Source organism: Hermetia illucens, chromosome 3, assembly GCF_905115235.1.
Source record: "Hermetia illucens chromosome 3, iHerIll2.2.curated.20191125, whole genome shotgun sequence".
NCBI classification, from domain to species: domain Eukaryota; kingdom Metazoa; phylum Arthropoda; class Insecta; order Diptera; family Stratiomyidae; genus Hermetia; species Hermetia illucens.
In genome coordinates, this window is record NC_051851.1 from 158,967,394 (window position 1) to 158,989,486 (window position 22,093).

General features: G+C 42.8%; 1 protein-coding gene across 6 annotated transcripts in view; it reads left to right on the forward strand.

The window, feature by feature from the left end:
- LOC119651183 (aryl hydrocarbon receptor nuclear translocator homolog) overlaps positions 1-22,093 on the forward strand; it is a 209,787-nt gene that overhangs the window by 132,580 nt on the left and 55,114 nt on the right. For 5 of the 6 annotated variants that reach the window (XM_038054617.1, XM_038054616.1, XM_038054614.1 and 2 more), the window contains one exon: positions 4,626-4,706. In XM_038054617.1, coding sequence (XP_037910545.1) covers positions 4,626-4,706 — 81 coding nt within the window. The remainder of the gene's footprint in view (positions 1-4,625; positions 4,707-22,093) is intronic. The other variant, XM_038054620.1, reaches the window with a different exon arrangement.

Sequence of the window (22,093 nt, forward strand, 5' to 3'; positions counted from 1 at the left end):
TCCTAGCGTTCACCGTGAGTCCATTGCGGAGGCCCCAACTGTAGATTTCATGCAGAGTTGCATTCAAGCTGTCACATACTGTGTCCGCAAACTTGCCGGTAATTATTACGGCTAGATCGTCTGCAAATGCTTTCCCGAAGATTTTTTTGTCCTCCAGTAGCCATAGTAGGGTATCCATTACCAAGAGCCATAACAGTGGTGAGAGAATCCCTCCCTGTGGGCAGCCCCTGAGATATCCTGCTTCAATAGACTTCTGGCCGACCGATATGTGGATTTTTCTCCACTCTAGCATGTGAAGGATCCAACTGATTAGCAGCGGTTCGATTCCATGCTGCCTTGCCGCATCATAAATTGCCGCGAATTAAGCATAATTGAAGGCACCTTCGATGCCCATGAATGCGCCTAAGACGTATTCTTTTTCGAACATCGCCTTTTCAGTTTTTGCCGTAAGTTCATGGAGTGCTGTCTCCGTGCATTTGCCTTTCTGGTAGGCGTGTTGCCTATGGTGAAGTGGCCACTCAGGAATGTGTGCATCCCTTATGAACCAATCTACTAGTCTTTCTAGTCCTTTTAGCAGAAAGGACGTTAGACTGATCGGTCGGAAGATTTTTGCGTCTGTGTAGATGGGTTTTCCTGGTTTGGGAATGAACAACAACTTCACATCCCGCCATTTAATTGAAATGTAAGCGTGTGCTAGGCATGCACGATATATATTCCGAATATGTAGACCCAGGGCAGCCATTCCTCTATTACTAGCGCAGGAATGATGCCATCCGGGCCTGCAAACTTGTATCTATGGAACGAGTTAAATGCCCGTTGTACTCGCTCCAGTGATACTGCTTTGCATGCCAGATTCCAGTCTCTCGGTTGAGGGCTGTATGCACCTGTTGGCCCAGAGATTAGATTTTAGATGCTGCCTGGGCAAATGGTTTGCCGTTTCTTCATCACTTTCTGTGCACCTCCCGTTCTGTAAACGTAAACAACCCAATTTCTGGCTACGTTCTTTGACCAGAATCCGCTTCAGCTTTGAGGTTGCCTCAAGAGAGTTAGTCTCTTCACAAAAGCGTCTCCATGATGATCGTTTAGCCGATCTTATGCTCTTACGCCTGAATCATCCTTCAGAGCACGATTGAGGAACTTCCTTGTCGTTCTCCTCTGTTTTGCCAAATCTGAGCTCCACCGTGGTGTTTTACCCTTCTTTGGCATCTTGAGTGGAGAACTTTCTTCGAAAGCTTCTCTCATGCTAGTTGTGGTCATCTGGGTTGTCTTCTCAATTCCAGCAATGGATTTGATGCGCTTCCCAGGGATCGTGACTCGGGCGCTCAATTCTATTTTAGACATCACCCAATCTGTCTTTCGCGGATTTCGAAATTGAGTGGGTGGAGGTGGGTCCACGCCCATTACGAAATCAATGCGTCTGTGATCCGAGAGTGTGATATCGTTTGATACTCTCCACTCTCCGACTAGAGCCGCGATATCAGGAGATTCTACCGTGATGTCGCCTGATCACGTTGAAGAAAGTGGGTTCATTACCCAAATGAAGGATCTGCAAATCGGTTCCTAGTAGATACTCCAGTAGTCTCGATCCTCTTGCATTGATGTTCGAACTTCCCCAGCATATGTGGTGAGCGTTGACATCACATCCTGGCTTTACTTTTGGCATATTGGATCGCTTTGATGAATGATGAATGTTCCACTGGGAACGTTTTCTGCGTCATAGGGGAAATATGCAGAGCACCATAGTATCTCTTTATCTCCCTGTGACTTTTTATGGTTAGTTTAGTCGATGTGATGTCGCCATCACATAAGTCGTTAACCAAATTAGCCTGGAAGCCTTTTGAGACTACCATGCAGGAGCGGGGTCGATCACTTCCACTACCATACAACAGGTCAGCATGTTGGAAGTGTAGGCCCTGACTACCCACAAATCACCCACGGTTCTTGTATGGGGTATATAAATTTCTTGCAGCTATTGATCCGACGACTGGTAAGTGCAGTCGCCGCTTACAATGCTACAGATTTAATTTAAATATAGCACCTTACCGTTTCAGATCAAGATGCCGAGGTTTGCGCGTCCCCTTCAATGGTTTTGGTCCCTAGCCCGTAGTAGCCCGTTTGTTCCCGAACTTTCTTAACATCCGATTCGGGAAAGCCGATAGTAAGGAAAGTTCCCGGCCCTATCGGCTCTATCTTCTGTTTTGTTGCCTAACAGCATCCAGGTGGAGGTGTTGAGGTTGTTCTGGACCCTAAATTGTTTGACAACCTCAACAGCATTACGCTCTTCCTCTGGGAATCAAAGGAAGCACTTTTTGAACGATGGCAGCTCAGAGGCCCTTTTCAGAGTTAATCGCGCACCCTCCCACACATCACTAAGGGAGGAGCAGTGCTGCCTGAGCCATTCGTTCGTGTCTTCGTCGGCAAAGTGTAGCCGTACATTTTACGGTATATACCTAACGACTCAAAGCGAAGCTTAATGCCTTGCGAGGATGCAGCCCTTACAGCTAGGAGTTTCCTCCTAAGCTGCTCGCACTGCTCAGTATCGTAACCGGATGGATTAGTGTCGTCATAGCAGAGCTATCCATCGGCTTCGATAGCCTTCGCTGCAAATGAGCAGCCAGGCCCAGCACTCTTCACTGCCTTTTGTGTCGAAGAGTTAGGATCGTCCGAGGACTGCTATCGCTTCCCCTTAGCCGCAGGTGTCCTGAACGATCATTTTCCCTTCAACCTTGGCACCTTGGTTGTGATGTGTCCGAAGGCAGTTTGCTCGAAGGCGGTTTGCCCGAAGGTTGTTTGCTGCCCGTGGACAGGTTCTTACAGCAAGTGGCGCCGTCAGTAAAGGATTGTACCCCAATTAGATTGGTTTCCACTTGAGTAAGCGGAGAATCTAAGTCTAGACTCAGGTTCTTCATCGAAGAACTTATGGTTGCTCCTTCACTCGGGGTTCGATCGTCACGATCGAAATTTAATTTTAGTTTTTTAATAAGTTTTTGTTTCTCATAATTAGCTACCATGGCTTCAGTATTATCGGGGAAAGTAAGTCAATCTCGGTAGTGCCCCTTTTTTGCCGAGACAAGGTTAGTTGGAAGCGGGGTCACTTGGTATCCAGAGTTCACCGTTCACAGCACATCTTAACCCCTGTGACCATTCAGCCCTCGGCACGGTAGTCACACCTTGGCTTGGGGTTTTGATTACTGTGACGCTTCAGCTGTCACCTCTCGTTTCCTAGAGGATCTTCCTTACTGAGCTCCTTTACCACGACACGCTAGGTAGTCGTCGAGAGAGACATGTTTGGCAATATACAAAGGAATATTTGGCATTCTTAACTAAGAACGAATGGGGAATGAAGCGCCATGCTTCCAATATTCCGACTTGTTTCATTACTCATTGGGCAAAGCTAGACAGAAAATTGTGGACCTAAAACCTGGAATCATCCGTTTTTGAGCAGCAATTTCCCATTGGTATGGTATTTTTTTCGTAGAATTTCTTGGTGGTTCTTAAACATTTAAAGGAAACTCAAAATTATTTTCCAATATTCTTTTGAGTCTTTGAACCTCAGTTGCTCAAACCTTAAGGAAATAATATTGAGGAGTGACAAATTAGTTGGAATAATTATTTTTCTTGTTTGTATAAATAAAATGAGTAACAATTCATATTGTATCTGCCACACGCCAATCCAACATCTCAAAGTTTTATCCAACCCATAATACTAGTGCTTTTGCATTTAATCTTTCAACTAATAATTCCTCAATCATAAATAACATTTTGCTCAAAGTATAGTACGCACTTGAAATCATAATTCAATTCTTCCAATCAAAATAAAATTTATTACAACCAAAGAAGAATGCCCGGACGGGCCAACAACACCGCAGTGTAAATTAGAAAGTGTACGTGTATCCTGGATGTGGCGTAAAATAAAATGCAATGTTCCTTTGCGCCGCAAGATGTGCGCGGCGTTAGGTAATCATCTGTAGTAATGGAAATTATAAAACATTTCGAGGAGGCAATAATGTCTTCGGAATTATTATTATCCAAGATTGTGAATTATTATCCAAATTGTAAAACACAGAATGAGCGTAGTACGCTCGAATTAAGCACAACAAGCAGAAAGTGTGCATAGTTTTCGCTGCGCTGCAAAGATGTTCGCCGGGAAACTGGTTTTCAATTTCAGATACTTCTCTCTCCGTTCAGATTGTTTTCGATGTGGGGAACATTATTGCAAATTTCTTCCTACAATTTACCACAATTTTTGTTTTAAAAAAGCATCTTAAAGAGTAGCGGAGAGAATAATTGTTGATTCGTTGCTCAGTTGCATATTTTCACTCCCTTTTTTTGCTCAGTCGCTACTTTGTATGATTTATATGAAAATAAAATAATCCATTATCTCTGTATTCGCTTGATATTTAGAAAAACTGTCACGTAATGTAAACGTTACGCTATTTGAGTATAATGAAATGAATAAAAACAATTATTCATATTTAAGTTGAATTGGTTTATAAGATAATAAGCGGTTGCTAATCTTTGTTTCTGTTATGGTTTTTAATAATAATTTAGTAAATAGTAGTTCTAAATAACGGAAATTTATGTTATTCACGAATCTTTTTTTGTCATTTTGCATTTATTTTCAGATCAGATGAGGAAGAGTCAAGCTCAAATAAGTACAACAGAATGGATGAAGATAACATGCAAGATAAGGAGCGATACGCAAGGTAATAGTTGTAATTTTACATTCTTTTGTATTGTAGAAGGTCAATATCAGATTGACCGCGATATTTTTTTAGTTTCATAACAAAAGATAGAATCAAATTAAAACTCTCTGGAACTAACGATCAAGGCCCTCATCTAATTAGATTAAATGCTTTAAGGTCACTTCCAGTAATTGTGCCACTATAACCTTTGATTTAGTTATTTTAGTCGAATTAAAATTAGCATTACTCAAATTAGATAGTAGTAACGGTCCCCCTGATTAAGAAATTAGTGCGGGCTTCGTGGCAGTTCCCAATTAATATATTTCTGTCAAAAATTTGCCGAAATGGTGGTTGATAATGTCCACAACCGCACTTACGCGCCATCGCTCGCGATTATTCGAAATACGCTTTAACTCCCCCTCGACTTCCCGAGACATTTGCACTCCGCTTTTACAGTTCTGCGCCAAGTGCCATTGGTGCAACCTGCTCGTCGGCCATCTTGAGAGAGTGGATTCAACTGCATGGCGTACCCCGCAATGCAATTGTCGCCCCTCTTTAATGTATGACTATGTATACGAGTGGCAGCCCTGTGCGCCGCTGAAAATGTGTTGACAAAAACAGGTATTGACAAATGCTTGGAACTTTTGGGTAACAATTGAATTCACTTTCCATGTGCTACTCCTATATAGAAACCCAGAAAAAACACTAGTACGGAACAGTCTCAACTTGATCTTGGTGTTGAGATAATTGCATTTCCAGATTTTAGACAGGGCAGCGAAAGCGTCTGTCAACATCTAGTTTGGTACCACAGTCGGCAGAAACCACGCTTCCTAGATATACAATTTGATCGACGTTTTTCCACATTAATGGATACTCTGCCCATCTTCAGTCCAACTCTGCTTGCCCCTCTTTCCAAATCCAGAGCCATTTGACCAAGGTTCATGACCCGGTGAGGGAGTTAGATGTCATGCGACGTATTTGAGAAAAGATATTTTTGCCCATTGGACTCCTCCACGTCCTCCGGACAAGGCAGCATGAAGAACGTCAGCGATAGCAAGAAGATACAATATCGGTAACAGGATGTAACCCTGGCGGACTCCACTTTGCACCTCAAAATTTGCTTAGATTTTACTTCGGTGCAGCACGTGACATTTTTCGTCTTCATATGTCGGTCTGATTATAGCTATTAGCTTCTCTGTAATGTCCTTCCTGGGTAGAACACTCCAAATACATTCCGGAGATAAAGCAACCGTCAATCCTAGCGGCTTTACTCCGTTGCCGAAATGATTTCTCCTCTGCTTGGAGGGTCAGTCCGTATCCGCATGTTACGCTGACTAGCCGTTTCAACCAGAAAAAGAGGAACTTCACCGGATGCGATACGGTTAAGGACCCTAGGGAAGTGTTCTTTCTGCCTCTTTAGTTGTTCATCATCATGGATGAGAAGTCGACTGTCCTTCACAGAACCATCGAACGATTTGCAACCACATGCAAGCTCTTTCGTGATGTGGTATACGTTCCTGAACTTATTGCGATCTGCGGCATCTTCCGCTTCCATGACCAGTGCAATAGAAAATTCTCTTCTGTTACGACGTACGTTTTGTTAACTTTACGGTGAGCTCCATGGTCGCTGTACCTCCCGGAGCACAGTCCTCTGCTTCAAATAAATCGCTCCAATGCAACAGGAAATGCATCGGTCGTAAGGACGCTCACCAATATTCCAATTTATTGTCGTCAGTGACTATCCATACGAAGACGAAGCAAGTTACCCATCAACTGCTGATATATAGTATGTAAGGTACCTATACAAGTCGGTACGTAGCACGTTTTGACCGTTGAGGATTCAGTACCTCATTCTCAAATAGATTCACCACCATGCAAAGTATTGTTATGAGCCTCGCATCTCGGGAAGTCACATGATGTTTTCTTGGCAAGGGAATCGGATGCGGTCGTCAGCTATATTCGTATTCCGTAGTCTGCCTCCAACCGTGAGGCCTTGTGATGGTCAAAGAAGAGATGCAAGCCCCTTCTTAAGTCGGCCGACTCCTTAGCAAACTCTGTCTCTTGGAGTAAATGTACGATTTGGTGCCGAGTCATGAAACGCAATATGTAGGCCACGACTCTTTATAACTTTGGAAACATCAAGTACCGTTCCAACCGATTGCCTTGATCGACAATCTTCCTGAAGCAGGCTTCTGGAGGATTTGTCCGTCCGAAAACAATGATGAGACCTGCAACCATAAATTATGCCTTAACAACTCGGGGGGTCATACATCTTGAAGCACAACGGGTGCGCTTTGACTTATCGCGAGTGATGATCTTCGTCCATTATGCCGCGGGAGGTGGAACTCAAGTGTATAGCATCAGCTCCACTAGTTGGATTTGATCGAGTTTCTTGCAGCGCACAGGCACACTTTATCCAACCCATCTTTCATAATTTCATTCATAATACCAATTGAATACTAAGTCGGCGGCATTAACCACAATTTCATCCATCAGCCAGAACACCGGAAAATAACGCCACCTTGGGACGTCCTCCCAGATCAGATTAGATTATTCTGATTCTTAAGATAAATACTATCCATTACGTAAGATTACCTTCCATTCCGGTCCTGGTAAGAGTCTTCTTGATGGTTTTGGTACTCATGTTGTTTTTGTTCTATATCCAGGAAGGCAATAATTTCAAAGGACTACAATTTTTTCCTGGCGAGGATACATGCTCTAGACCTATCCCGATCAATGTTTCTTGTGCTGGGGAAAAAAATGTAATATTTTCTTTGGAGGTCTTTGCTGATTCGGTCGCCTTTGATCCAGGGCTCTTCTAGGTAATTAGTCCGATGTCGATGTCTTCCTATCAGATGGAAACTAGCAGGTTAACCGAGCCGCACTTCGAGTGCTGCAGATTTATCTGTACTACTTTCAGTATGATATGCTTGGTCGATCTTCATATCTTTCAAAAGCTTTTTTCGCGCGTCGGTTGGGTCCAAGTCATCGTCTGGTTTCGGGGAGTAAGCCACTTTGAGATCTTTGCTGTCCCAGCTCAACGGAGAGCGCAGAATACTCTCCGTTTATGTGGAGGAGGAAGGTTGAAGGCGCAGCGATTGGACGAGTTTCTTCTTCTCCATACGCATCTTCAGCAATTAAATGCAAACAATTGGTCTCGTGAGAATCTCGCGGTATGGGACAATCTTGAGTTGCAAGCCCCTCCCAGGCGTCGCTGATCTTAGTGACCCACGAACAGATAAATTCTCTGTAGGACTAGTTCTCGCATACTAGTATGTGATATCCAAGGGCTTCGCAGTGGATGTTCCGTGGGTCCGTCATTCCTGCTTCGCAATCGGTTGCTCAGCATTCACAGCTTTGCAAACTCTGCTTTCTTGCTCTTCGTCATTCTGAAGTCGGTTGCGCTTGAAAGCGGTAGGATTCGCCTTCTACTAGTTTTCCATGCGTCTATGATCAGAGACCATTATGGGTGGCAGGAGTCGGCCTAGACGTTAGAGCTATTCCAAAAACCAAAAAAGTAGGCGAAACTGTTCGTAAAAGTCTGCTCGAAAATATTGAAACTCCACTCAGGCTTGAAGTGCGGGGGGAGGGGGTCCTTTTGAACACTTCAGTCCCTCACGTGTTATTAGACGAAATTTCACGTGATGCGTGGTTTCGCATCGGAACAAGACCCTGCGTTTATTTAGGCCGATATGCTCCGCTACCTTTGATCTGCAAGCCGGCGCACCCTTTCTTTCCGCCAATTTTGCTTCCTGTAAAATACTTAAAATGCTCAAATATTAAAACAGAAAAACGTCCGTCAATATGTCTTTTATTTCTTACTCGCGTCGTATCTATTCGACCGAGATCTTTTTTCTTCTATAAGTATCTCTGCTCGAGATCCTTTCTTATCTACTTTAGAGCGTAAAACTGGACAAATGGAAGGGTTTTAAGCTAAACCTGTTTTCACACACACATGTATTATTGGAAAATCTCCGTCAAGACCCATTCCCAATTTTCTCATTTTTGTAGGATTGCTAGCTATGGCAACAAGTTAGTACGTCTACTAATTGCGTGTTACCATGCTCGTCCTACACGTTTAACTAAACCTCTTCCACGACAATTATGTAATTACATAGTTTTCATCCGATTGCGCATTGATAATCAATGAGTCGGAGACACCTTAACTCTCATTGCACATTCCGAATATGAAATAAGTGAGAGATATAGAGCTCATATTTCGTCCCAGTTTTAGCTTTTTACACATTTCGATTTCACCACTTAACACTTCCTTTAAGTGCTTCCCAAAATGTTCTTCCACGTTCCTTCTGGTTTCCCCGAGGTATACTTTCCTGCAATCAGCGCAGGGAATTTCATATACCCCCGACTTTACCATTCTCCATTTGAGTTGATGGAGGGAAGATTCATGACATCCGTCTCACTTCTGAAAAATACCGTTGGCGACCAATGAGCTGTTCATCGTCCGCATGCAGAAATCAAAAGAACTCCTTAAAATGACCGCGCAATTCCATTAGGATACTTTAAGACAAACAGACTATGCTACTACAATGACCGATTTGAACCAACTTATCGGACAAGAAAAAAGCCAAAGCGAAACTACAAATCTAACTAAAACTGCACTCCCTAAAACTCTGGGGAAATGCCACTAGGATCCTTTAAGACTGTTTCAACTTCAGCTGAGAATAAATTTCCTCCTCCTAAAACCAAAACTTTAATCGATTTCAAAACTCAGAAGTCACAGCAAAAAAAATTGTATTCCAACAGTGTCCCTAGTCAGCTGACTTGCCAGCCCACTCCCTCTCAGCTCTTCAAACCTAGAATTCATCGTCAGCTGAGGCAACAACAAAAAATACTTCAATTTTTTCTATATTTTCTCTGTCCAACAACAAAAATATCACAATTTTCCAGCATTTGCATCTGCATGCATAACATTTCGCTTTAGCCAGAAGCAACCACTGGAAATCCATTTAATAATACGCAGCATGATCGTGTCTAACAAAAAAGATTAATGGTGATTTTTGAAATATTTTAAAATTATGGACGATGTGTAAATGAAACCGTCTGAATAAAATTGGGCAAAGAAAATTAGAATGATTCATAAATTAATATGTTAAAATAAATGAATTTCGGGATGGGCATTAGGGAATTGACAGGTGGGTAATGAAGATGTGAATAAGCAAAAAGACTAAATGCTACATATCAGCAAATAAATTTCTCGGCAGCTCGTCACAGGAACGAACAAAATGATGCAGCTACTGCGAAGCCGTGGACCCCACCAGCATTGGTTATATTCCTGGAAAGTCGCCTGGAATTTAACGGGGTATTTTTCCTCCAACTCGTCGACATTATTATTCTTCACCCGTTTTGTTCAAAATATGGATGACCTTTTGATACCGGCTTTTGACGTGGACTCCAAGGGGCTTCCGTTTCTTCGCTGGAATTTGGCAATCTTTTTCACCTTCGTTCCTTGGGAGACCGTTTCGGGGCAGGAGCACTATGGTTAGTACTCGCTAAGTTCTTTTCGACGACGATGGTTTCCAGTCTGTTCTACCCTTGCTTTGGTGTCGTACTAGCAACTTTTATAGTGCTCCGATTCATCTCCGTCCAGGTTCGCTTGAGCCCAAAATATGACTCTCAGGCAAGCAGATCCTTGCACCCTCTTGGCCGGTCCACAGGCATTTTTCAATGGTTTTCGGGGGTAGGTCGTGTGCAGACTCGCTGAAATATGCAACCATAACCTGAAACGCAAACAACCCAGGTAAAAGATAATTTCTTTCCAGTTTTCCTCTCCATGCTGCCCTACATCAGCTTCTAAACATTTCGGTCCCTTAAAACAACAATTTTCCCGAAAAATTTTGATTGACTTTCAATCAATATTTCAAGCACTTATTATTGATCATTAAGAAGATTTCTCTGAACTGTCTTACAATTTCCTTATAGAAAAGCCTGGTGTGAACCAAAGATACAGTTACATAGTCGCAACTCTCTTTTCTCTTAGAAGATATTGTAAACACACTCAAGAACGCTCTTTAGAGGAAAGCAACGAAGGCGTGAAGTCGATTTAATGTCTTTTGAGATCGAGTTACTTGAACATAAAGTGGATAAGACATCAGCAAGCAAATGAAAATAAGATAATAAAAAAGTAAAGCATGTACCAAAGCGAAGTGCGATGTACTTTTATAGATACATCTGTACCCGTATACGAACTAGTGAAAAAGCATATCAGCCAGAAAAGAGGGTGCTATGCTCGTTCTACCGCTGCATGTAAAGGTAAGATCACAGCATTTTAATCTTAAAGATACTTATACACATAGCGCAGTTGTTGGTGCTGTTTTTCACAATACTTTTCACTGGAGCTTCGATTTTTTTCGCCTTGCAAAGAAAAGGCTGAAAAATGAAAAAATGAGGTAGTACTAAAAATGATAAAGGACCGACATACAGCTAACTGTACATGTTCTTAGTATAGTACATTAAATTTTTTTTGGTCTGGTTGTCTTTAGCTTTGCTTAACTTGGTTGTCGTCCTCACCATCGTCATCACCGGCATCATCATTGTCGCCATTGTCGTGAGGAAAACCCATACAAATCTTCGACTACGCTCTGTTAAAATGAGATTACATGGCTCAGGCTATCTAGATGAAAATCTGTCTCCCTGTTCTGTAATAGAATTCAGGAGCGAGTGATAGGTAGCACAACTCAAATGGCAATGTGACATAAGCGACAACGTGATATCAATACGTACAAGAAACTGAACCCTATTGCCCTTGATTACAGTGAAGCCTGGAAACAGTGTTTTTCAGCTAAATAGGCGGGTTGGGGTTTAAATTATGTGAGATTCAAACGATGCAGTTCAGTGCTCTCAACCGGGGATTTTCTTACTTGATAGGCCGAGGATCTAACGAGAGATGGACTCCTAGTCAAGAGGAGACTCCAGCATAACCCAATATTGTAGATAAATTTTCCACGTCACTGTTCCCAAAAGACTGCATCCCGAAACCATTTGTAGGAAAACATGCATGTATAATCAGACGACATTCAACGGACCCTCAAGCATTCAGCCTCAGCTTCAATGAAAAGTTGTGAAAAAAAAGGAGCCACATCATTCACCCACCTCAGTACAGAGCACTATGTGTAATATGATAAGGAGCCCCGGTTGCTTTTGTGCTACTACCTCGTCTCTCCGCCATTCCGACCCTGTTATCATGGAAATCCTATCCATTGTGATGGCGCCATTTTCAACATAAAATTAAAGACTACATCATCATACTCTCCAGATATTATTATATCTTCTAGTCGGCCTCTGTTCGAGAATAAAAGAAGAGAACGACGAGGCAAAAAATATATAAAAAAAACAACAAAACCAACAAAATGGAGCAACAATATCTTATACTGAATAAAACACAAGCTACATATTATCAAAAGATCAACGTATTCATCTAATTGGACAATTTATAAGGTTCAGGCATCAAATAATTATGTCTATTTATCTGAAATGTAGATTTTATGCGGGATGGAGATCAACAAAGACTAATTTCGACGGCGTTTTTGTTTTTGCTTCACAATTGATGAGAATAAATAATTGAAAGGAATAAGAAAATATCTAGAATGTTCTTTGGGATGCTGCAACCGTGAATTAGTGTATAATTTCTGTTATTATCAATCGAACTTAGAAAGAGTCTGACAGATTTTTTGTTTTTTGTCCTTCTAAGAGATTAAGATGGAGCCAAGAAACGTTCCCCTATGATACTTTTCCCCATTTATCTCTAATTTGGTATCGTTTTAGATTTGTCTTCGGGGACTGACATTTCAATATTTTAACAGAGACGACGATTTATATTCTTATTTTCAGAAGTTAAGCTAAATAAATCTATTCAAAAATCCCCAATCGTTTATCAAAGCAAAAAAAAACTGGCCCCGTTTTTTCCGAAGAAATTCTGGGGAATTGTCATTAAGAAGCAACGGAAGCAAAGGTTTTTCCAAATAAATATAAAGATCTTGTGTTCAGAAATATGGAATCTGAAAGCAATTCATCTGTCGCGATTAGTAAATATCAATTTTCAATAGCATCCATATCTCCTTGTTCGTTTATTATATCAGTGGGTTACTAAGCTAAAAGATTAGTCTTCCACTGTCACTATTTGGGATGTCTAGCGGGTTTGATGCCTTTATTTTCTAAACGTCAACTCGTCCCGATTAACCTGGTAGTTCAATTTGCGGTGAATTCAGAACAAATAGAACTGAAATGAGAAACGGTTGAAGGTACATTAACCTCCATAGACCTTTCGTCAGTGTTTTTTAATATTAATTCCAGATTCAACGATGCCTTATCAATATAAAGCATTAAGAGGCTGTTCGGCAATCTATTTATGTCTCCTGTTGATTCTTTTGTAAAGTTTCCAACGACCAAGGATATCCACACAGTTTCTTTTTCATATTATTCCTTTCCCTAGTCTAATCCAGTTTCGTTATAATCACATTTAAAACTGTATTAGTAATAAGCCTACCGTAGCGGAACAGCACAAAGATGAACACAAACATCCATGAAATCCGTGACTCAAACCCAGGGTAATAAGATCGGGAGGTTGATGCTCAACCAGTTTAATCATCGCACTGCGAACATAGGTGTTTTATCATATTCTACTTACCAATTGCCCTAACTTCGCCAAAGTTATTGCGAGGAAGTACGCTCAAAGGGCCCCTCTATCCCGAACCAACCCGAACAAATCTCGCATGATCTCAACGCCTTCCTTCGACTCCACGAGCTCCGGCAAGCTAAGTTCGCCAAGCAATCCCAGCAGTTTAAAACGGTGTTCAACACAGTGATCGACCTTCTGGCATATAAATATTAATGTTAGCATTATTGAGTTGAACATCGATTCTGTGACCAGCTGAGCTAATAGACGCGAGCTCGGACTGTTCCTCAAATATTACTCCTATGTGAAAGCAGACTGCATTACCATCATAGGCCCTCATTTCCAAATTTTAGACTTTTTCGTACTGACAGATACAATACTAATCAATCAACCATACACTTTGCCGGAGGTACTGCAATACTAGTCTTATGTCAATTTCCTAGCTAGGCAACTCTTTCTACATATTAATGCTCTTGAAGCCCCCGCGGTAACTATAGCCTTAATAGAAACCAAGTCCGGCTATATATATGTACATCGTTATAATGTGCCACCCTGCTCTTTGACTCGAAAGACCTCACCACCAGAGAACCAACCCCTCGCAACTGGGATATCGAGGTGCCTAGTCTTGGGAGGGGTTTTAAACCTAAAACATACTTCCCAGTTTGACTCTTACACCGGTGGCTGACATCAAATCTTGTTGCACTAAACTGTCATCATCATCAACGGCGCAACAACCGGTATCCGGTCTAGGCCTGCCTTAATAAGGAACTCCAGACATTCCGGTTTTGCGCCGAGGTCCACCAATTCGATATCCCTAAAAGCTGTCTGGCGTCCTGGCCCACGCCATCGCTCCATCTTAGGCAGGGTCTGCCTCGTCTTCTTTTCCTACCATAGATATTGCCCTTATAGACTTTCCGGGTGGGATCATCTTCATCCATACGGATTAAGTGACCCGCCCACCGTAACCTATTGAGCCGGATTTTATCCACAACCGGACGGTCATGGTATCGCTCATAGATTTCGTCATTGTGTAGGCTACGGAATCGTCCATCCTCATGTAGGGGGCCAAAAATTCTTCGGAGGATTCTTCTCTCGAACGCGGCCAAGAGTTCGCAATTTTTCTTGCTAAGAACCCAAGTTTCCGAGGAATACATGAGGACTGGCAAGATCATAGTCTTGTACAGTAAGAGCTTTGACCCTATGGTGAGACGTTTCGAGCGGAACAGTCTTTGTAAGCTGAAGAAGGAACAACCGTGCGCGGATTTCATCATCGTAGTTGTTATCGGTTGTTATTTTCGACCCTAGATAGGAGAAATTGTCAACGGTCTCAAAGTTGTATTCCCCTATCCTTATTCTTGTTCGTGCTTGTGTTTGACCAGTGCGGTTTGATGTTGTTGGTTGATTCGTCTTCGGTGCTGACGTTGCCACCATGTATTTTGTCTTGCCTTCATTGATGTGCAGCCCAAGATCTCGCGCCGCCTGCTCGATCTGGATGAAGGCAGTTTGAACGTCTCGGGTGGTTCTTCCCATGATGTCGATATCGTCAGCATAGGCCAGTAGTTGGGTGGACTAAACTGTCACTCCTACGTTAATCACTTCCTGAATACGTTTCCATTGCTGAAAACCGTATCTAGCATCAGTGACCACGATGCCATTATCCTTGATATTCAACTTCCCAAAAGAATCATGCGCCCATCACCTTTGACAGCATGTGATTTCAGGAATGCTAACTGGCGTCTCATTAACCAATAAATTAGAACTAAGCCATCCCAAATCTAACTTCCTTAAAATAACCGACTGTCAAATGATATCATCGAAAACACAGTTTGTCAGTATACTGAAGTTATTCAGGAAGTATGCGTGAAGTTTGTGTCAACTCATACCTTCAACTACCGAAACCTCACCCCCACCCCTTCCGGCCAACATTCTTCAATATATACATTACAAAAAAACGCTACGGTGAAGATTATTTAAAAATAGATATTCCTCTGATTCCGTAGCCTACATAACGACGAAATCTATGAGCGATAACACGACCGTCTGGTTGTGGATAAAATCCCGCTCAACGGTGGGCGGGTCATCTAATCCGTATGGATAAGGATAATTCAGCCCGGAAAGTCTATAAGGGCAATATCTATAGTAGAAAAAGAAAACGAGGCAGATCCTGCCTGAGAGGGAGCGATGGCATAGGTTAATACACCAGATACGCGGAGTGTCTGGAGTTCCTTACTAAGGCAGGCCTAGACCGGATACCGGTTGTTGCGCCGTTGTTGATGATGATGATTCCTCTCTAAAGAACAAGATCCACGACATCGATACTTCTATCGATGATAGAGTCCTCACCTTCTGTACATCAACCACTTCCATAGCCGCCTGTCCAATATTGGACTCAATACAAATACAGGGAACTCCGAAAATTCTCCCGCGGCTTGATAAAATTGCCAGTCGCAATGATATCCTGCCTCAAAACATTTCCTCTCCTGAAAAAGTAGACGCCCTTGCGAACCACTTCCTCAAAGCCCATCATTTCACATTCCACATGCGTGACCAAAGTTCCGAAACTGAATGAATATATCAATCGCTTCCCTTAAGTTTACATCACATTCCCAAACAAGTAGCCAATTCGGTCTGTTTCAGAAACCCACTTTTTGCAACCACACTCTCTGGCTCTATTTCACCAATTAACTTTGTCAAACCCCCAACGGCGCGATGGTTGAGGGGGTTCAAATTCCAGTCGTCATGGGTGTCGTCTTGTATTTGTCTCGCTGCTGTAAGCTTATCACTTATACTCCACTAAGAAGAAAACAGGAAGCACTAAGCCCAAAACGATCGCAATGTCCATTGAGCTCAGTTAAAACAAAATGTCGATTGAGTTTGAAAAAAATGAAATGCTCTGCAGCTTTTGAAATTCGAGCAGTGATGCGCTTTCCTACCGGTCTTCGTCTTTCTGCTGACCAGTTTGTCGGAAGTTTCTGTTAGGGTCTACATTTCACATCCCGTAAATCGGCGCAAGTCTTATTATCGTTTTGTATATTCGAAACTTTGCTTTCCTGTGTATGCATCTGATTTTTAAAATCGGCAGGACCAGGAATTCGTAGACCAACTTCATTTACTGTTTACTGACGTATAATCTGCTCCAGTATCAGATTGAACAGTAGAGGTGCCAGCCCATCCCCTTGTTTACCAACTTGACCAAATTGTGCATTTTGTTATCCCTTATCCCCATACCGAATTTTGTATTTGTGGAGTGGACATAAGGGGGTTTCCGAGTAAATTTCTAAGATGTGAAAATATACTATTAACTTTATTTATGCAGATATCGGAACCGAATGTATTTTGAGACCTAGATTTCGTAGAGATGCACCACTGTAATTTTTTTCAGATTTTTCGGTTGGATAGATTCTGAGAACGAGACCAGTTACACTTTTTGGGGGTCATATTTTGATCCCCCACTCCCCTACATTTCACCCGATATCAAATATGGAACCAGTTTCGAAAAGTACTAATTGAGCCATTGCATTTAATACCCCACATGGCCACATATTATGAAAAAAAAATGTGCACCTTCCATTCACATGTATGGAGAGCCCCCCTTAAACTTAACACAAAATGGTGTCACTTGCTGTTTGTAAAGGGAACAACAGATCACACGCTCTCACCAGCTTTCGTGACAATCAGTCTAGCCGTTTCCGAATAAATCGGGTGTGACAGACAGACATCGACTCGATTTTAACAAGGTTTTGTTTCACACAAAACCTTAAAAAAATGAAAATCCCCTCCTCCATGATAGCTACAAGCCTCATTATCTCCGCTAAAATCTTCGAACAGACCTTCGAACTAATCATCGATGTACACTATGATAGGAACAATACATACCATCCCAGGTTTCCCGTTCACCAACTCAACAGGTCATTCGGTTGAACACGCTCTGTTAATTCTCAAAACCGATATCTTTCTCAGGGTTAACAGCAAGAGATCCTTGATATAAGGAGAGCTTTCGACTCTTTATGGCAATACAGACTAGTCTATAAACTCAGTAACATCCTTAACTTTCACTGGTATTTCTACAAGTCAATCTTTAGTTTCCTAGGTGATCAGCAATCCAAAGTGTAAGTTCAACAACAGTTGTCCTGATTCAATACCAGTCCTGTTGGAATCCCACAAGGAACCGTTCTTCTCGGAACCCCCTTCCCGCTCCAGACAGCGGACATTCCCAAGTTCGCTCTTAATTAGAATTCTATCAGCATTCTACAATATGCCGATGACTTCATAATTTACATCTCCATGAACGACATAGTATGCGGGTGAGCTTTGCCAACACTTTACCAAGTGGAAACTAGTCACGAATCGACGCTTTTATGGCAAAATACGCGGTGAGATTCCTAGAAAGGTGCCAGACACACATTAATCCTTTAGTTATCAAGTGTCTGCACATTGAGATCGGCGAGGAATATTTCCTCTATACGAATCAGTTTCCTCAACTCCTCTATTCTCTATAACCGTGATCGTTATTCGATAGAGCAGGTACAGTAGTCCTCGAAACTGATCGTTATTCCCATTCTCAATATCTACCTCCCCGCAAATAAAACGGGATCTATCTCATGCTAGCATAGGTGATCCGTTCAACTAAATACCAGCAATAACAGGGTTTTTCCCCTGCATATTTAGTAGACTCCTCCCGTGGATTATCACCTTGTTTACCAATAAATTGCCTCCGGCTTCTCCCTTCGATTTCCTCACCGTATCTTTGTAAGACGTCTGGCACAAATCAACTCATTCGTGCGATCAATCGATCGCCAAAAACAATAAACCAACTGTCCTTTTTTCGAACAGTTGTTCGATCAACACTCGAAATGCAACAGTAAAAACCCACGTTGCTGTTTATGTATGTGAAAAGTGTGATGAACTTTTCGTATTCGACAGTTTGACAACCATGTACAAATAAATATTTCTATATTGCTTGGCCAACTCGCTTAGGCAAAATGCATCTAACTGTGCACTAACATAAAACTATACATAGCATTGCAACGCTAAAATATTTAAGAATCAGTTATCATTTGCGTTTTATTTATTTTTTATTTAGTTATTGTATAAAATTTAGGGGTTCTTGTAGGTTTTAAGATTAAATAGTTTTCGGTGAGGATTTTAAAAAGAAGCTAATATTAGGTATTAGTGACCGCTCCGAGGAGCCCAATTAACGCTGTCGTGCCCAATGTTGATGCCACAAACCGCTAAGACCGTGACTGCTGTTATGAGAGCAGGGTGGGAAAGTCCAGCCGGCTCAGATCTTCAGTGCCAACCCGTAGAATTCACAAAAAAAGCAGTTTTCCCATCCTCCAGCTAGAAAACTCTCTTGATCGGTCTTGATGGCCGACTTGTACGTCTTCAAGCAGTCCTTATATGCCTGCCAAATATTTATGCCTCTAGCAGATGTTGAAAATTTCCCTGGTCAGCTTCCTGGGATTGAGTAGATCTTCATTCCACCACGGTGGCAATGTCTTCTTGATGTTTTTAGCAGGGCACAAGACTTTGAAGGCGGTATCGATCACTTTTTCCAGAGCTCGACCTTTGACTCCAGTTTATCTGTCGTGCTAATCTTGGCAATTTGCACAACGGAGAGTTAGTTCTTGATGACTTGACCGAACTTCCTCCAGTAGATCCTCCTGGGATCTCTGATGGGTTTGAAGACCTCTACAGAGGGATTTATACTGAAGAGTATTCAACTATGATCTGAGGACGACCTCTGGTCAGCAACTCTCCAGTTCTCCATCCTAAGAATCCCATTGCCGGTAGGTAGGGTGGTATCAAAAACTTCCTCCCAACCATCACAGTTCTCCGAGCTGAAAAAATGGAAATGGAAGGTTGGTGTACTGCCCGTGTTACACACCGATAGATTTGTATTTATAATAAAATCAAAGAATGGCTTACCTCTCGTTGGTTTCCGAACTGCCCCAAAGCGTATGCCTTGCATTAGCGTCGGAGCTTATCAACAAGTTGGCTTTTTTTGTTGCTATGGTGTTCGCCAAATGTTGCAGTTCTCCTGGCGGAGCTGATCGATCGTTAACCATGTAAGCCGGGGATATATAGACGTTCTTTTCCCCCACGTGCTCCAATTTGACCACGACTAGGTCGCTGAAACTCAGGTTCGGACACAGAAACGCGTGTAGACTCTTCCTCGCGGGGATACATGCTCTAGGTCTGTCCTGATCAGCTTCTCCTGTGCTATGGAATAAATTATAATATTTGCTTTGGAGCGCTTTGATGGTTCGGTCGCCTCTGACCCAAGGGTCCTATACCAGTGCGTTGTGGATATCTTTTCCGAGGAGAAAGACAAGATTAGTCGAAATGCTCTTTGAGAGCTGCAATTTTATCTACGTCACCCTTAACATGATCTGCTTGCGTGGGGAGTTCGTCAGTCCCCGGCGGAGCTCGTTGGCGGCGTCAATTGAATCCAAATCGTCGTCCGGTTTTGCAGAGCGGAACACTTTCACTTTTGCCTTCCTGATTGCGATCTACACTTTATAGCCTACCTTTGCAAGTGCCTCCTGCAAAGGTTGGCTGTTTGTCTGGGGTTCCTCTTCCGTGATAATTAGCCAGTTATCCATGGGAATATTGGGGTTTTGAAGGCGCAGGAATTGGACGAGTTGTCCTTATCTATACGGATCTTCGGCAACCAGATGCGAGCAATCAGTCTTCTCTCAGGCGTCAATAAAATTATTTAAGCTGTGATTTCTACATTTATTTCAAAATGTCAAGGCTCCGAATCGAAAGCAGTTGCTAGTGATATTCATATCTAATATCTAGAAGAATCTTACAATTAAGTCGTACCAAGACTAAAGTGGTGACCCCGAAAAAAAAGTTTGAGTAATGGATCTAAAAATTAAAAAAAAAACCATTGCCGAGAATTCGATCTTCGGAGTGGAATGTTTTGTGACTCCTAGTTGGATCATGTTGACATTCTCTGGGTTGATCCAGGAAAAAAAACTCCACGTTAGTTCCTGTGCAAGAATTTGTCCATGAAGGAAAACAAAATTCTCGGATCCCATTGTTTGTGTGACTGAGAGCAGTTCGTTTGCAGTGAGCGAGGCCGCTCAAGAAGTGGCGAATGCGAAAATTGAAAGTTTCGGCTGTTCGCACTGCCAGAAGACTCCGCCACTGTTGTTGAAATTCTGACTCGAGGCAGCGAACCTATCATTTACCACGTATCCAGACCCACTCGGAGAGCCGGCGCATCAGTAGTCCAACGAGCGCGACCACCTTTCAACATTCGCAGTAGCAACCTAGACAAGGAGCGATTATTTGGCAACCGCGGCCTCAAACTCAAATAAGGTCACAACTGACTTCATCTCAGCAGCCACCACAGCATCATTCGCGGTCACAGATGCAAAAACAGCCCCATCTCATCCGCAGCAATCAGTGGTGTCGATTGGAAATTTAGTTGGGCTGCTGTTGACGATGTTGGCAAATGGTTTCTCTTCGTCAATCCCCAAAATCGCCCGAGGAATAAAAGGAACTTGTTTGAATTGTTAACATTTTTTTTTTTTTTAAAAACCTACTTTAATAATCATCATAAAACCGCCGCAAGAGACGGCATCGATATGCTTTGTAAAAATTCATCGTTGGTTTCCGCTCTTTTGGCGAGTTTTTGTTTTGGTCTGCGCATCAGGCGTCCGCTTCTATGTACGTCGGTGGTGTTTCTTTTTCTATCGTACGGGCATTTGTGGGTGCGGTCTGCCGTAGCCAGAGTAGGGCCCTTTAGAATTCGGTACACCCGTGTCTTCGACAACACTCGCGTCGTTAACTTAGTTTTTGTTATGTCGATTGACAATAAAGACGCGACAGGCCCATCGCACCCTCAAGTGACCGCCCTCGCTATGCGCGTCTCTCCCTTTTGGCGACGGAATCCGGAGCTGTGGTTCGTCCATCTGGAGGCGCAATTCCAGATGTCCGGGATCACAATGGACGCGACCAAGTTTAATTACGCCATTGTGGGCCTGGATGAGGAGTCCATCCTCCTGGTGGCCGACATTGTAAAATCGGCCTCCTACACCGTATTGAAAACAGAGTTGATCAAGTACCTGTCATTAAGTGAGTCATCTAAGCTGGATCACTTGCTGCAGGTTTGACGTTGGGCGATCGAACTCCCAGCCAATTGCTTCGCGAAATGAGGAAATTGGGTGGGAGCAAGATCGACGACGATCTGTTGAAGTCTGGCTCTGGCTGCGACGTCTTCCTGAGGGCACCCAGTCGGTCGATGTGGCGTTAACAACATTCGAAATTTTGAGAGCAGTCCGCTTCGCCTTCCGCTCGTTTGCCAGGCCATTCCTCAACAATTGCCTGGTGTCTAGCGATATCCTTTTCATCTCGCTCGTCTCCTTATTCTTAGCAATCTTGCTGAGAATATGCATGGACCTGCGGTACTAACTTTTGAGAAAAACTCAGTGGATCTTCGTTTCTTAGCCGGTTTCCGGTGATCGACGTTCTTGTCGGTCCAGGCTGGGAACCACTAGTCCGTTTGTCGCTTCGCTCCGGGAGGTTGCTGCGGTTGGTTTTAGCACAGCGTTACTACAGCTGGCAACGATTGTGCTATCGAAGCCTATTACCTCCTGGCTAGATACCAGCAACTCGTCCTCCGACGATGCGCCTCTTCTTCTCTCGTCGGTTTACTCTGTTTTTTGTTGATTGAGTGCATGTCTTGGTCCCACGAGTAATCCGGCAAGAGTGTCCACTTTGACTAGCCCGTAAGTGTAGGTGTCTAAGCTCCCCCGTAGCCCTC